Source organism: Drosophila santomea, chromosome 2R (genome assembly GCF_016746245.2).
Source record: "Drosophila santomea strain STO CAGO 1482 chromosome 2R, Prin_Dsan_1.1, whole genome shotgun sequence".
Classification (NCBI taxonomy): Eukaryota; Metazoa; Arthropoda; class Insecta; order Diptera; family Drosophilidae; genus Drosophila; species Drosophila santomea.
Genome location: NC_053017.2, coordinates 16,567,208 through 16,582,017, shown reverse-complemented (window position 1 = coordinate 16,582,017; position 14,810 = coordinate 16,567,208). Strand labels below are relative to the sequence as shown.

The following is a 14,810-nucleotide window of genomic DNA, read 5'->3' as shown; positions in this document are numbered from 1 at the left end:
GTTCTAAAGAGGTGTTAGTTAAAAATGACTTAAGCTTTAATGTTTAACCTAGCTATTATATGCATATTTAAAAAAAATTAAATAAAATGCCCCAACATGATGGTAAGGTTAATGCATATTTATTTTAAATAAACTTATGCTACACAAAACCATTTTTACACCATCTTAACCGTTACTGTTCCACAATACATGAATATTTTTCAAAACTATCGATAGTTGATATCGCTAGCTGGTCACCTCTGCTGCGAACATGGTTGTTGTTGTGGTCCGCCAAGTGAATTTTTGGCCAACTCTCTGAGATCAAGATTGAGAATTATCCATAGACAGAGATCAGATCGGACTGCGGAAGAGCAACGCGGAAGTAACAACCTACAACTCCAGCCATGGCCGCTGTGCTGCCGGAAAACGCGGCCGAGATCGCGGTGGCCAATGCAATCAATAACATCAACGGGAATGGAAATGGAAACGGGCGCAATCGGGTGCTACCTGGCGGATTAGGTGGTGGTGGTGGCCAGGTGAGTTTAGAACATGGATAGTTTTAAAGACAACACTCTTATCTTTTTCCTGACTTGCAGAACAACATGATGAATATGCGGGATCGACTGTTCCATGCCATATACTTTCGGGCGGCGGCCTCCTATGCGGAGTTGGTTCCAAGGTAAAAGTCATTGGCCCCGTTATCTGCCTACCCTTATCAACCGTGTATAATTTTCCATTTTCAGGAAGGTGCAGTTGACCATTGAGTTCCTGCTGCTGGCCAAGGCCTTGCTGTTCTTGTTCACGCTCATCTACGTGCACAACTCCTTCATCAAGAATCCCTGCACTTGCCTGCAGGAGGTTAAAAACTGGCCGCGCGAAGGCGTCATCAGGCATGGATTACCTTTGGAACTTAATTTTGATTATTGTTAAGCCAATACTTCTTTGTAGAGTGGAGATCATCCCCCACCTGGCGGAGAAGCGAGCAATTTGGCAGGGAATCAAGCGGGATCAACAAATAGTGCGTTCCCTAAAGGATTCCTAGTAAGCATATAAACAAATCCTCAATTCAAGAGTTCATCCATGTGTACCAATCTGTTTTAGCTACTATGGCATTGGACCGCAAACTTGGCAAAATCACGATACACTTAAACGGTACGAGTCCATTCTGGGAAAACTGGGTCTGCCCGTTAGACCAACGTTTGCTTATAGTAACGAATCCCTGTACTACTACTTCGATGCCATCAACATCTTGGACACCTACGACCATCCAAATGCAATTCAGCTCAAGAACGAAGAGGATGATGGTTAGAAATCCTTAATATTGTTTATATTCTTTTCCTAATGAACAATTTTTATTGTAGAGGAGCAGTACATTGTGGAGTACTCATTGGAGTACGGCCACCTTCGCTTGTCTTCCTCCACGCGAAAGCGTCTTCATATCCCCGTACTGACCGTCCAACTGGATCCCGATACGGACAAGTGTTTTGGAGACAGTTTGACGCGATATCTGCTCAAACGCTTGCTAGGGTAAGACATAATCTTTGCTATAAGATTCAGTTGTATTTTATAAGTATTTCCCCTTCCTTAATAGCTATGATGACTTACTGATGGCATCCGTACGAACTATAGCCGAGCAGGAGGAGAATAAGGGCTACCTGCGAAATGTTATAACCGGCGAGCATTATCGCTTCGTCTCCATGTGGTGGGCAGCTTGGAGCAGTTACCCGGCTGCCTTCTGTGTCATGTTACTATTCGTAAGTCAACTGAAATCATGGAGCTGATATAGTGACTATAATAAGATTGTGTTTCAGACCTTCTCAGTGTCGATGCTGCTGCGCTACTCACACCACCAGATCTTTGTGTTTATAGGTAGTAAATTCAAACAACCCAGCCAAGTTTTAATATACTTTAAAGACACGGTTTTTTCTTTCAGTTGACCTGCTGCAGATGCTGGAATACAATGTGTCTGCCCGGTTCCCAATCGCACCGTTGCTCACTGTCATACTGGCGCTCGTAGGTGTGGAAAGAGCCTGCTTACTGATTCATTTGCATTCCAATTAACGCTTGTATTTGGTTTTTTCCTTCAGGAATGGAAGCTATTATGTCGGAGTTCTTTAATGACACTACCACGGCCTTCTACATCATACTGATTGTCTGGATCGCGGATCAATACGATGCCATCTGCTGTCACACGAGCATCACCAAGCGTCACTGGCTCAGGTGCGTACCAGTTCGGAATCGTTACTTTCCCATTCGTATCCACTAGTGTATCCCCATTCTGACCATGTTTATTTTTGTTTCTACTGTGAAATCGTCCGTGCTCCGGACAAATGACAAATTCAATTACATTAAGTCTGCAATCCTTTCCAGCATCTATGTTACCGCTGTCCGGCCATAGATAATAGCTTCCACCCGGCATCTTGGCCATCCCAACCCACCTCAGTAATCAGCACTTAACAGTTCATTTCGTTCGGTTCGCATATTTTCCTTCTCTTTGGTCTCAGTCCGGGTATTTTGCACTCTTCTCCCAATCCAACCGCTGGCGTCCCGGTTGTTATTTGAAAATTAACTTGGCTTGCGCAAGCCTCCCCCGGGGCTAGAACAAATCGACCAGTGGCCACCCCTTCGCCGGGGGCGGGTCCCTCCCTCGTACTCATCCTCATCCTCGTCCTCGTCCTCGTCCCCGTCCCTCCCTCTAACCATTCAAACATCCACCCACTCAAACACACAGACACCGGCAAACAGAGAATTTCATCACTTAAGTCAACAAGCGTAACCCAAGCGCCGTTTCTCCATATACTGGTAGCTATCATGCATATAGCTCCTGACCAACTGGCCCAACCAACTGAGCCGCACCATTAGCAAACATTTAAATAAACTCGCTGCCCCACAACACCAAAGTACAAAAAAAAAGGGGGGAAAATACGAAGAAAAATGCTATGGAAATTTAGAGCTGCTCCTTCCCGTTCGATCGACATTAATGACCATGCACGTCAGGACAGCGGATGGCGGACGTCGGACAACCCCATCCTCACCAGAAGCAGAGCTACTTTGCGGTTTATTACGCGCACTTTGCATAATTGAGAACGGCCGGCGCAAGAAATTATTTCCATCTTTTTTTTCGGACACTTTTACGGACATCAATTTCCACGATGCGCTGAACGGACCATCAATAATTCAAGAAGACACTCGAAAATTCCCTTTTCGGCGAGGGCCAAGGTCCGCACGCCTTGATTATGAATTCATGTGCCTGCATTCATCCTCAATCACTGACTGGCCTCGCCGCCTTGCGGTGTTGATTTTGCGTAATTTGCGCCGAATTAAAAGGCTATCAGTGCTCCCGAAAATTTGGCAAGTGAAGAGTCTCGTCGCCTCCTTAAGGGCCACTTGTCGTATTTATATTCATTAAAGATTCATTGCCACGAATGATTTTCAATGTGCTCGCCTTGTTTGCCCACAGCTTGTCGTCGTTTCCTATGGCAATAGAAGCTGGTTAGCGACCAGACGAATACATAACTGAGCTAAGATTACACCTTACGTGTATTTACTGGGCCACAAATTAAAAATTGATGGGAAGCTGGCATAAGGCATCGTTTTGTATCGCATTCCTCAAGCATAGATGAAAAGGCAGTCCAGATTGCGATGATAGTTTCTCTGCGAGACCAAAACGCTACTAATCTGTGAGGTTGTGATGTGCACCTGGCCCAAAAGAAATATCTTTTGTGTCTGATGCGCTCCTTCGAGTTTCGCATAACTCATCATTTGCTCGCCCAGATTGTCAAACTTTTTGCAAAACTTTTGAATGAAAAAATATCCAATTGCATCGAACCGAGCGAATCCTTTTCTGTGCAATTGAATGGCAAACAATATCTGATGTTGCTGCGCATAGGTAGCTCTATAAAGGACATTGATTGGGTGTGGGCATGGGTATGTTTATGGGTATTGGTAAGGGTATCGGTCTAAGTCCATGTCCAAGGAGCTTCCGTCTTGGGGCAGCGCATGGGTCCGTCCTCGCTTTAAGTGAAATTAATTCAGTGCAGAATCCTGGCACATCCATATGCCATATGGCCAGGACGCTCCACCGGAACCATAACAGCATGTTTGTGAGTGTTTTGTGTGTCTGGAGGGTGTGTTTTCTGGATGGGGGGCAGGGAGTGTGGTTCGAGTGTGTGTGCTTTCCTACGGTTTAATTTTGCTGTTATTGACTGCCCCAAGCGGTGAAAGGGGTTTCCGGAACAGTATTTTTCTACCCTAGCTGTGTAGGGGCGTATAATTCCGTGGAAGCGGCTTCTGATAACGAAATATAAACGTGACTTGTAACGCAACTTGTTTTGCTAAAGAAATCTCATTCATGAAATGGTTAAATTTCATAAATGAATACAATTAATATATATATTGTAAGCAACTTGGCATGCATTGTATTCATAAGTTCCCTTGTTATATACCAGGGTATTACAAATTTCATCACAGCTAGTTGGAAATTTTTTCTTGTTCTTGCTGGCGCCGCTGTTGTGGGTCCTGCGGTTATGGGTTACAGGGCCGGGATTGCTTATTCTGCTGCTTCCTGCTTCCTTCCTGGCTTCCTTCCTGCCCGAGGTGGTGGGGCTTACTGGCCCGATCCTTCTGCTCCTGCTTCCGTATTTGCTCGCCTGTTTTTGCGGTTAACTTGGTCTGCGAAAGGCAGGCAGTCAAGTCGGCTAAGAAGCATGCCGGCTGGCTGGCATTGAAGTTAGCATAGAACACAAACAAGCTGGCGGCGCTTTTTGCTTTTTAGCTGCTACAGCCGTTCCAATTTCAAGCCGCCCTTGCCTGCAGTCCGCCGAATGGTATTAATTTCATTGCATAGACTAATTTGTGTACTTAAACTTTGCTAAAAGTTGCAATCAACGTGAATTGCAAATGGCAATGGCAGATGGCAGATGGCAGTCGGAAGCTTAAAACTGTCAAGTGGCAAACCTCGGGCTTCAGTTTCTCCATCAGTTTCAACTTCCACATCTCCAACCATTTCAGCCATCCAGCGCAACTCCAACCTGGCGAACTTCCTGTCAATTGCCTTCAATTCATTCTAATTGACTTTAAAGTCATCAAAGGAGCGGCTGTCTTGGCTCTTCTTAATCGCCGTTTAACGAGGCTACCCCGACTGCCCTGTCCTGACTACACCCGTATACTCGTATATTCGCACGGAAGGAGCATAATAAGCCCCTGACACCCGACTTTACCCCCAATCCCCCCAGCAGCTAGCCCTTTCACTTGGGCTTCTTATTTTGCCCTGTGGCTTCTTGCGGCGCGTAATGCTCCTTTTGTGCTTAAATCTGGTTGCCAGGCACGGGCAGGGCAGACGACACGTATTAAATGAGCTGCAAACGCACAGGAAAAGCTAAAAGAAACACCTGCCTTTGCTGCCCTCCACTTCATCCTACTTCCTGCCTGCTGGCTACGAATCCAGAGTCTTGCGCAGATTGTTTGTCGCGTTGCGAAAGCTGAAAGCTGAATGCTGAAGGCTGGAAGCAGAAAGCTGAAAACGAGGTAACTGAGGAAGCTGAGGACCCAGGCATCAAAGAGCAAATGCCAGGGACCCGTCGGGGGTCGGGGGGCCAAAGTGGTTGGGCAAAGGGGTTTGGTTTTGGGGTTGGGGTTCAGGTCGGTTACTGTAGCGCGCCTCAAGTAGCCGCCTTCGTCTCCGCTTTCGTTCTCTTGTTTACACGCTTGTTACGCTAACAAACATAGCGAATATATATACACACATATCTGTATATATATATATATAGATGTATGTATTTATATATAGGGAATAGGTGGGGACCATATAACATATATATTCGCCTGCCATTGTTGCCGCTTCACGGTCTGAATAGGTGGCCACGGTGTCGGCGGGTTAGCCTCAACGTCAACGGCATTGGCAACCATGGTGAAGGGAGCCCCGGAAAAACTGGGGAAAAGGAAATGGGCTGGCATTTTCCTTTCGCTTTGCACTCCTTTGGCTGTTTTCGTGTTGATTGAGATCATGTTACGCAAAGTATAATTGCGTCAAGTTTGTTTTTCTGCCATAACTTTTGTCCAACCGCGCGGGCGGCGACCCCCATCAACAGAAGTGGCTCAAATGGGGGGTGCGCTTTGATAGCTGATGGTTGGTGGGGTGGTGGGTGGCAACTGGGCGTATACTTGTTGGGTGGGTGTTGTTCAAAGGTGCAGTTGATGAGTGCTCATAACGTGGCAAAATCGCTTCATTGTTGTGTGTGTTCCAGTTGGTATGTATGTCTATGTGTGTGTGTGTTTGTACTCTGTTTGTTTCAGTTTCAGCTTGTTTTGTTTGTTAACATGGCGTATGCGCAACGTGCCTTTGTCTGCTGTTTGCATATGCGACAACTCTGTTCCAATTTATGCACGAAAATGGGTCGTTTTCACGCATTTAACAGAAGGAGAAAGCTGGAGCAGTGGAATGCGTGGTGTTTGCATGGCAAACACTTCATTTTTTGTGATATTTCAATTAAGTTTCGAGTTGCATTCACTCACCGGTGCTCCGCTTTTGAGTTTCTCCCATCGAATCAAACTCATTGTACCCATGCTCACATCTGTTGAAAGAGATACTCCTATTCACTGTGTGTCCATGTCCGCCCTTCAAAGATATGCTGCAATCCCAGATGTGTATGCAAATGCTATTAAAAGCAGCCATTTCAGCAGAGGAGCTTACAAGCTCATTGAGCACTTTAACTATTACGAATCGCCCACATGGCTCCCTCTACTCCTTCTGCTCGTTCTAATTCCCTCCCTCGGTGTTTACCTGCAACAAATAAACACTTATGACGCAGATCGGATCATCGTTGCTGCAAAAACTGACACAACCAACAGCAGCATTTCACACTTGCCATCAGGTTGAGCTGAGCTGAGGTGCTTACTTAACCACGCTCCCCGACTCAGACTCACACTCAGCAGCAGACACATGCAACAGTTGTCCTATTTGCCATCCTGCCACTGGCCCGCCCACTTCCGCTTTTGGTGCGAAGGATATGAAAGCCAACAGTATTTGCTGGCGCACATCCGTCCTGCCACGTCGCACCTTGGTCGATGGTTAATCGAAACTGATTGCTCATTGCAGGCAAAGAGTTGTAAGATTGGTGGCTTGTCGTATGACTGTGGTTATATTGATTTAAGAGAAAGTATTTCTGCTGATGATTAAACTTACGGCTAGTACTACCGATGCATGGCTAGATTACACATTCATTTTTTTAAATTCTAATTAGTTTCAGTAATAAAAGCCGATATATATTGATGATCAATGATTATTACTTTATCTGAACATGAAAGTTCTCCGTTCTCCGGTTTGTCCGCTCAAGAGAGATCTGTCCGGACAATGACGTTTTAAGTGCTCATACGGAAGTGATGCTTAAGAAGTATTTTCAAGACATACTCGCTGATGACAGTGCACTGTGCGCCCGCTGGCAGTGCAAGTGGAATGAGGTGGAGGAGGAGCATTGTCTGGTAAAGGGTACTGGTTACGGGTTACGGGTTACGGGTTACGGGTGGCATCGAAGGAAAGGGAAAAGAGCGGAAGCGGGGACGGGGGCGTTGCTGCTTGTCAACGCTACGCTACATTAGGAAAGCGAATGAAACGGAAACGAACGGGCGATAAGTGTTGTCTACGTGCCTGCAGCCCGCACTTCCTTCCAGCCATCCGGCATCGAGGATTCGAGGATTCGGCTGTGTGTGTGGGTGTGTGTGAGTTCATGTGGCCATGTGTCAGTGCGAGGGAAATTGAGGAAATTGCTGGCAAGCGTTCGGGGCGGGGACGTGTCCATAATGCTCAACGCTCGCTGCTCCTCAGCTTGCGCAATGCCCTGGAAAGGCTTGCTAAATAAGAGTCGTGTGTCTTCATTTGTCGCTGTTGATATTGATGGCGGATACTTCTGGGTTACTCGGTGTGTGCATGTTTTGTTTGTGTGTGGGTGTGTGTGTGTGTGTGTGTGTGTGCACACAATCAACTCGAATTAAATTCAATAACATAACTCAATCATGGCCATGCCCCCAAACCCCAATGTCCATTCCCATTCCCATGCGAAGTCCAATTCGAATCCCACTCACCCCCTGATGGCTGTAAAAATAAATTAAAGTTGAATTCCGCTGGCCACGCCAAAGGTCCTCTGTCCGTTGTCCGTTGTCCGCTGTCCACTGTCCGGTTGTCAAGCTGTTTGTCCGCTTGTCCATTGCTTATCAATGAGTCGCCTTCGCCCGTCATTATTGTTGCTTCTGTTGTTGTTACGGCCATCCATTGTGTTTTTTATTTGTTGTCTTTGGGCCAGCTACAATTCAGCTAACAGCTCCAGCAATTATTTATATTATTAAATCCTCTTGAGTGTTATTTTTTTTTATTTCCCCCCTCTATCTCCTCTACCATCCATTGGGCCATTGTTGTTTCCGTTTCCATTCGGTTTCTCGCCGCCGCCGCCGTTGTCTTGGCAGTTTGATATTTGCCCTCCCCGCCCCTCCCGGCTACTGTTACTTGTTACTCTTATGTCATGGGCCGTGCTCCCAGGGTCGCTACTCCATCCTCCATCCGCAGTTCGCCATCCGCCACACGTCTGACCCATTTCTCCGTAACCATAAGCTCGGCCCATCGAAAAATAAGAACCGGAATGGCAGCTTCGAAGAGGTGGCGGCTGAATAGAAAAACAGAAACCAATATGTTTTGCTTTTCATTTTTTGTCAACTAAATACCATTTTGTGGAATGGTAATCATGCTTTCCGCCCAATGATCGCCGATATTTGATGTGGGTTTCGAAGCCCCAGCCACGATTTGTTTTTTATTTTTTTTGTCAGCTTTAAAATGGATGTGAGCAAATTGGTTGGCCATTTCTATTATGGGAGCTGTATCTGTTCCATGCCGAGATGGGGTCTCGATTTTCTTAAGTGCCTGGCACTTTTGACACCACTTAAATGGGGTAAATGTGTTACGCACTTGAACCGAGATATGGCATTAGGTTGACAAAGCAATTAAAGTAGATATATCTACGCTTGAAGGTATAAACTAAATAACACGCCTTTAGTTTTAAATCAGACTTTACATCTTCCAACATATTAAGTACTAAGTTTATAGTTCGCTTAAGATCTGCGTATTTAATCACTTATGTGTTGAATGCGTACTTTACCCATCCATTGACTGTGAAACGGATGTGCCATCCTCTCGGGTGTCAATTGTTCGAGCCTGGATCCTAACCCTTTTCGTTTGTTCACTTGCAGATTCTTCTACCTGTACCATTTTGCGTTCTATGCGTATCACTATCGCTTCAGTGGACAGTACAGGACCCTGGCCCTGCTCTCCTCGTACCTATTCACACAGGTGGGTTGTGAGTGCTATAGGTGGCCAAATGGCGTAACCATGGCGAATAATGAATGCGTTATGCAACGACGTTGCGACAATGATGGAAACGAACTACGGCCATGTTTACGCCTGTCAAGTGCATGACAAATTGCCATTCTCCACTCGCCTTTTGTGGCATTGTGGCATTGTTTCCAGCCGGGCAGATGCAGAGGCACAGGCAGAGGCAGAGGCTCACGTGCAGACCGAAACCGGGCTCACGTGCCCGTCCCGTCGACCGTGGCATAACATCTCATCCTATCTGCTCCATATATCTGTCTGAGATTCACACTCGTGCTCCTTCTTCTCTTCCAGCACTCGATGGTGTTCTTCTTTCACCGCTACGAGCTGCCAGCCATCATGGCCCAGCACCAGGTCTTCATCATTACACGCAACCAGGGAGCAGCAGCAGCAGCAGCAGCAGCAGCTGCTGCAGCAGCAGCGGGAGCGGGCGTGGGCGGAGGTGAGCCAGCAGGAGGTGGCGTAGGAGCAGGCGCTGCCGCTGGAGGGCAGCCAGGAGCTGGCGCAGCAGGTGGAGGCATTGGTGCTGGCCAGCAGGCGTCCATGCAACGTGCCCGTCTGATAGTCACACGACTCTTCAGCCAACTTGCCGCACAACGCCAGGGGCAACAGGGGCAGCAGCAGCAGCACCAGCAGCAGCAGCAAAATCAGGACCAACCACGCCCACCAGGACCCACCGCCGCCGTGGGCGTGGCCTTGGCCAACCTGAGAAGACTGCCCGTGGTGGGCCAGTGGCTGCAGGGGCGCGAGCAATTCGCCACCGTGCGACGCGTCTTCCTGGGACACGGCGACAACGCAAGGCTGATGCAGGTGCGTCTGCAGCGTATTAACGTCGCCGACATACCTGGCTTGCGCAACCAGGTGGCAGCGGCCATGGCAGCAGCGGGCGCCGTCCAAAGGGGCCAAAGCGCAGCTACAGATGAACCCGCCAGCGGCGATGTTGCAACTACAGAAGTAGCAGCAACAGCAACAACGGCAGCAACAGCAGCCACGGCCGCAACGCCAGCAGCGAACGATGCAGCAGCAGGTGAGCTTTGGCGACATTTCCTCGCCTTAATTGAGTGGGGCCAGCACACTTCATTGACTTTCACAACGAGGGCTTAAACTCTTAACTTTTGTGGCAACCATTTGCATACCCTTTTCAGTGGGCATAATGCTTGTATCAAAGGACCTTTTCGCATTAACTTCTTTCATATAATCCCCAAGAATTCGTGTTTTAATTGCATCCATTCGCTGGAAAAACGATTAACCTCGGGGTATTTTACGGAAATAGGTGCAATTATCATGAGCCAGGCGAAGGAATTTGTATAATTAGTTAAAGCTGAGATTATGATATTTGTATCTTGTTGAGTGTAAAGAATATCCGAACTTCGACTAACATCGGTAGATTGAATTTTTTCCGTTGGCAGAGCTGTTTTCGTTGCCACGAAGTCCTTTTTGGCTGTGTGTGAAATCGTTTGGAAGATAAATTCAAATTTGAATTCCACTCGACAAACGGGAAATCCCTTTCGCCTCCGGAAGCTCGTGTGTGAGTTGGTAACAACCAAACAAGCAATACAAATAAGCAAATAACAGATTCGGTGGCAATAAATGCCAACGAGAGCACTGCAGGATTGGCATCGTGGGTGGGTGTTAGTGGGACCAAGGAACCATGGTACCATGGAACCAAGGAACCCTCGATTTTGAAGCATTTTCAATAGTCCTGAAGCAAAGCAAAGCCGCTCTTAACGTCTTTCTGTCTGTATACAATAATCGTAATATGCATGAAATTATTTCTCAATTCGCAGGAAAATGTTCACTGTAAATGTTTCGCTTGTGATTTCCTGTTTTATTTTCACTCTGCCTTCAAATTCCCTGCATATTTCAGATGTCGAAACAAATCAGGGACGCAAGCAGCCGACAACATCGGGCATAAATGATGCAGTAGCAACGGGAGCGGAAGCAACTCAGGACGAGTCCGGCCAGGAGAAAGTGGTGGTGGTGGAGCGTCATGGACAAGAAAAGCTACGCGATGGAGATGGGGATGGGGATGGGCAAATAGCGGGCATTTCCAAGACGCTGGAAAATCTAAATTTCGTTGCGGCGGATATTATAAATATGTCGGATAAAACTACTGTAGCAGCATCGCCCGTAATGGAGGGCACTCAACAGCCAGATCAGACCCTGATCCACACCCACGTCGGTGTCCATCAGACTCAGCCAAAGGCGAGGCAATTAGAAAATAATTTGCCAGAGTTGCTGAAAGCTGAGGGGGCATCCGCAGCAATGGCATCAGGTGAAAAGCAAAGCTGCCCACTACAAGCACCCAGCATTATGAATGACCAACAGCAGCAGAGGCAGAGGCAGCAAAACAAACCGGACGAGCCCGCGACAGCAACGGTAGCAGCATCAACAGTTGCCACGTCAAAACAATCCTCTGAGCCAGGAGCAGCAGCAGCAACAGCAGCAGCAGCAGCAGCAGCAAAAGCGGTAGGAGCCGAGGCAACAGGCAGGCCAATGATGGATGACAGGCAAACAGTTGATTTTATAGAAGGCGACAGCCCAACGTCAGCAGCAAATTGCCAACTCAATGCTGGCGCAAACCACAAGGCACAGGGGCAGCAGCTAATGAAAACTTCACAACATACATCAAACCAAGTGACAACGGCAGCAGCAGGAACACCAGCAGCAACAGGAGCAACAGCCGCAATGGGAACAGCAGAACCATCAGCAGAATAAGCAAGGCATTAGTGGCGAGCCTCCAAAAGCGTACACAACCCAAACCCAAACCCAAACCCGAATCCGAATCCAAAACCGAACTCAAACCCAAAGCAACCGAAAATGGCTACCCACATAACAAGATGTTATACATAAAAGAGCTAGTAAATTTTAGATAATTTGTCTGGTGTACTTATGTCCGGAGATCAACCACGACTCACGACGCCCCCGCTCCGATTCGAATGTGTGCGTGTGAATGTGTCTGGTTTGGATGGGTGGTAGATGAATGGATGGATGGATGGATGGGTGTATGGATAGCTGAGTGAATGGATGCATGGGTAGATGCCAGGTTTCCGAGTGTGTGAGGGGGAGGGGAGGGAAGTGTGTGTGAGAACGTGTTTGAGCTTCGACCAGGAAAGGAGTGACGGAAACGCGTAGTTGACCTGCTTGCACCTGTAGGTGAAAGTCAGGAGATACATATATATTAATAATGTTGCACGGCTTTTTAATTAGCCAAATACGTGAGAAGCAGCCACACATGTACGAATACACACACATACACATACACATATATACACACACCACAAGCTAGTCGCGTTTTAAACTTAACTTTTTTTGCCCATCCTTGTTTGCCCCTTTATTGAGAAAAATGCGTTGAACATTTTTAATTAACTTTCGTTCCGAGCTGCCTTCAACCCACGAAGCCCTGGCATCATCGCCTAGGACTACTCCGCCTCCACAACCGGACGGACAAACAGCCGTAAGCCCTTCCGGCCGATAACCAAACCCAAGCCGATGCCTCCTCCACTGATGCTTCTACTGTTTGCCGAAGCTCTTTGCTTTAGCTTTATGGAATACCATGGGATTGTCAACTGTAATATATTTTGTTTGTTGTCGAAACATCATTTAAAAAACGTGCCGAAAAAAAGAGCCATCACAAAGGACATACTGTGAATATTCATGAGAAATTGCCGTTGAATGTTTGCCAGCATAGTTCGCAATCACAATTGTGCAATCACAAAACTGTGCAATTCTTGATTGTAATTTTATTGCTTTCACATTTTGTTTTTAAGCGTACTCCTATTTTGTTGTACATGGTAATTGATCTAAAATGAGATTGCGTGAATGTGGGGCGACGTGTTTCTAGAACTATTTGGTAAGCAATGGATGTCGGAATCGAGAAGTTCGAGAACGGTTTACAACTCTTAATTATACATACTATATACTAATACTAGTAGCTATGACTCTTTGCTATTGCTAATAAAAAAAGAAAAATGTTATTTCTAAATGTGTATAAATATATACGACATAAATCGAGTGCACATATTTAATTTATGGGTGGTAAACATCTCCAGCTGGACTTGCTTTTTGGGTCTAATGAATCCGAAAATGGTGGTGTAATTTACATAAATGTTAATGGAGCTCGCAATTTAATTTGACTGGAACACAAACAAATTATGCACCATCAGAAGTTGAAGCCTCGATTTGCATATTTCCGCCTTATAAACAAACTGAGCGAAACCAATTCGGGGTAGTCATATGATGGATATATTTTTTCCTAACAAGATTTCATGGCGCGTAAAGCGGGGATGAATTGATAGAAAATCTCTATATAAGTTATGATTATCTGTCTTCATATACATTTAGCAATTAAAAGGCACGCGCTGATTACATTATAATAAATTTAAATGAGTGCCGTGAAGGTTGATCTGTGGATAGAAATCCTTGCCCAAATTAGCGTCAAAATGTCCTGTGTCATCATTTTCGAAGGACATGGCTATGTTACTTTGAGCACCGCCAAAAGTTTGATGGTAATAAAACAATGCAAATTGTCTGAACAGCTTCCACCTTCGGTTGCTGCTCTTGGAGAACGAAGAAGTTACTCCTGCTGTAGCTGCTCCAGTTGCTCCTCCTGGTGGTGGCAACTTGTGCTGTCACTGCGCATATCTTCCAGTTCGCTGATGTGAGCCAAGCCAAGTGACTTACAATAATAAACAGCGGGTCGTGTTGTCGTGTTGTGTCGCATGTGCCGACTTCCACCAGCCGACTTCAGACAGGAGCAGGGACATCACGAGGACGACAAGGACGACGATGACGGAGTGGCGGCGTTCCGGGCCAGACAGCCATGACAGCCATGGAGCACTTCTCTTATGGGGGCTGGCTGGATGGGTAAGGGGATATGGAGCGATGGCATCAGGAGATGCCGATGGTCGTCGCTGGCTGGGATGGGGGATATGGGGGGGAAACATACATATTTATTATGTCGCAAGTACTCGACTGCCTATATGAGCAACGTGAGCTTCCTTTGATTAACATCTTTATCAATATTTTCTTATTATTTGCTCATTCCATCCGGCCAAAGGGGGCGGGGCACACGGGGCAACTTTTCAATAAAGGCGGGCCCACAAAGAAGCTGGCAACTGACAGCGAAAAAGAAGTATAAAAAAAAAACAAATCATTTGCATCTCATTAATGCAAATCATACATACATACCCATATCTAAGGATATATATGTACATATATGTATATGCGTACATATCCTACTCCGCGCTGTGTTTCATGTTTCAAAAGGCTTGTCAATTCCCATCCAGAGTCAGGGGAATGAGAGCCACCCCCGCGGCGTTATCCTTATGCTCTCCAACCCCTTTTATGCCGCCGAAAAGCCCCAAGGATGTTGTTAATCAGAAGTCAAACAAAGTGTTGCCTACTTTTCAGCTGTGATTGCTGGCACAACATTTTAATTGGGTATTTATATATGCTC

The 14,810-nt window shown here is 46.5% G+C and overlaps 1 protein-coding gene across 3 annotated transcripts; it reads left to right on the top strand.

The window, feature by feature from the left end:
• Positions 1 to 231: 231 nt before the first annotated feature.
• Positions 232 to 13,369, top strand: LOC120445347 (membralin). 3 transcript variants are annotated; one of them, XM_039625686.2, is made up of 13 exons: positions 232 to 515; positions 576 to 658; positions 723 to 869; positions 928 to 1,020; positions 1,081 to 1,283; positions 1,341 to 1,506; positions 1,571 to 1,733; positions 1,791 to 1,848; positions 1,913 to 1,996; positions 2,067 to 2,199; positions 9,214 to 9,313; positions 9,647 to 10,373; positions 11,217 to 13,369. In XM_039625686.2, the coding sequence occupies exons 1-13, from the start codon at positions 384 to 386 to the stop codon at positions 12,068 to 12,070; spliced, it is 2,943 nt and encodes a 980-aa protein (XP_039481620.1). In that variant the 5' UTR covers positions 232 to 383; the 3' UTR covers positions 12,071 to 13,369. The 3 variants fall into 3 exon arrangements, with proteins under 3 accessions (XP_039481620.1, XP_039481619.1, XP_039481618.1); XM_039625685.2 differs by having other exon boundaries at positions 9,647 to 10,376; positions 11,220 to 13,369; XM_039625684.2 differs by having other exon boundaries at positions 233 to 515; positions 9,647 to 10,379; positions 11,220 to 13,369.
• Positions 13,370 to 14,810: the final 1,441 nt, after the last annotated feature.

Excerpts from the sequence above, each read along its gene's own strand:
- LOC120445347 (XM_039625684.2), top strand. The coding sequence starts at position 384 with ATGGCCGCTGTGCTGCCGGAAAACGCGGCCGAGATCGCGGTGGCCAAT. Across the intron at positions 1,734-1,790 it reads TCTGTGTCATGTTACTATTC|ACCTTCTCAGTGTCGATGCT; the intron begins GTAAGTCAACTG and ends ATTGTGTTTCAG. Across the intron at positions 1,849-1,912 it reads CCAGATCTTTGTGTTTATAG|TTGACCTGCTGCAGATGCTG; the intron begins GTAGTAAATTCA and ends TTTTTCTTTCAG.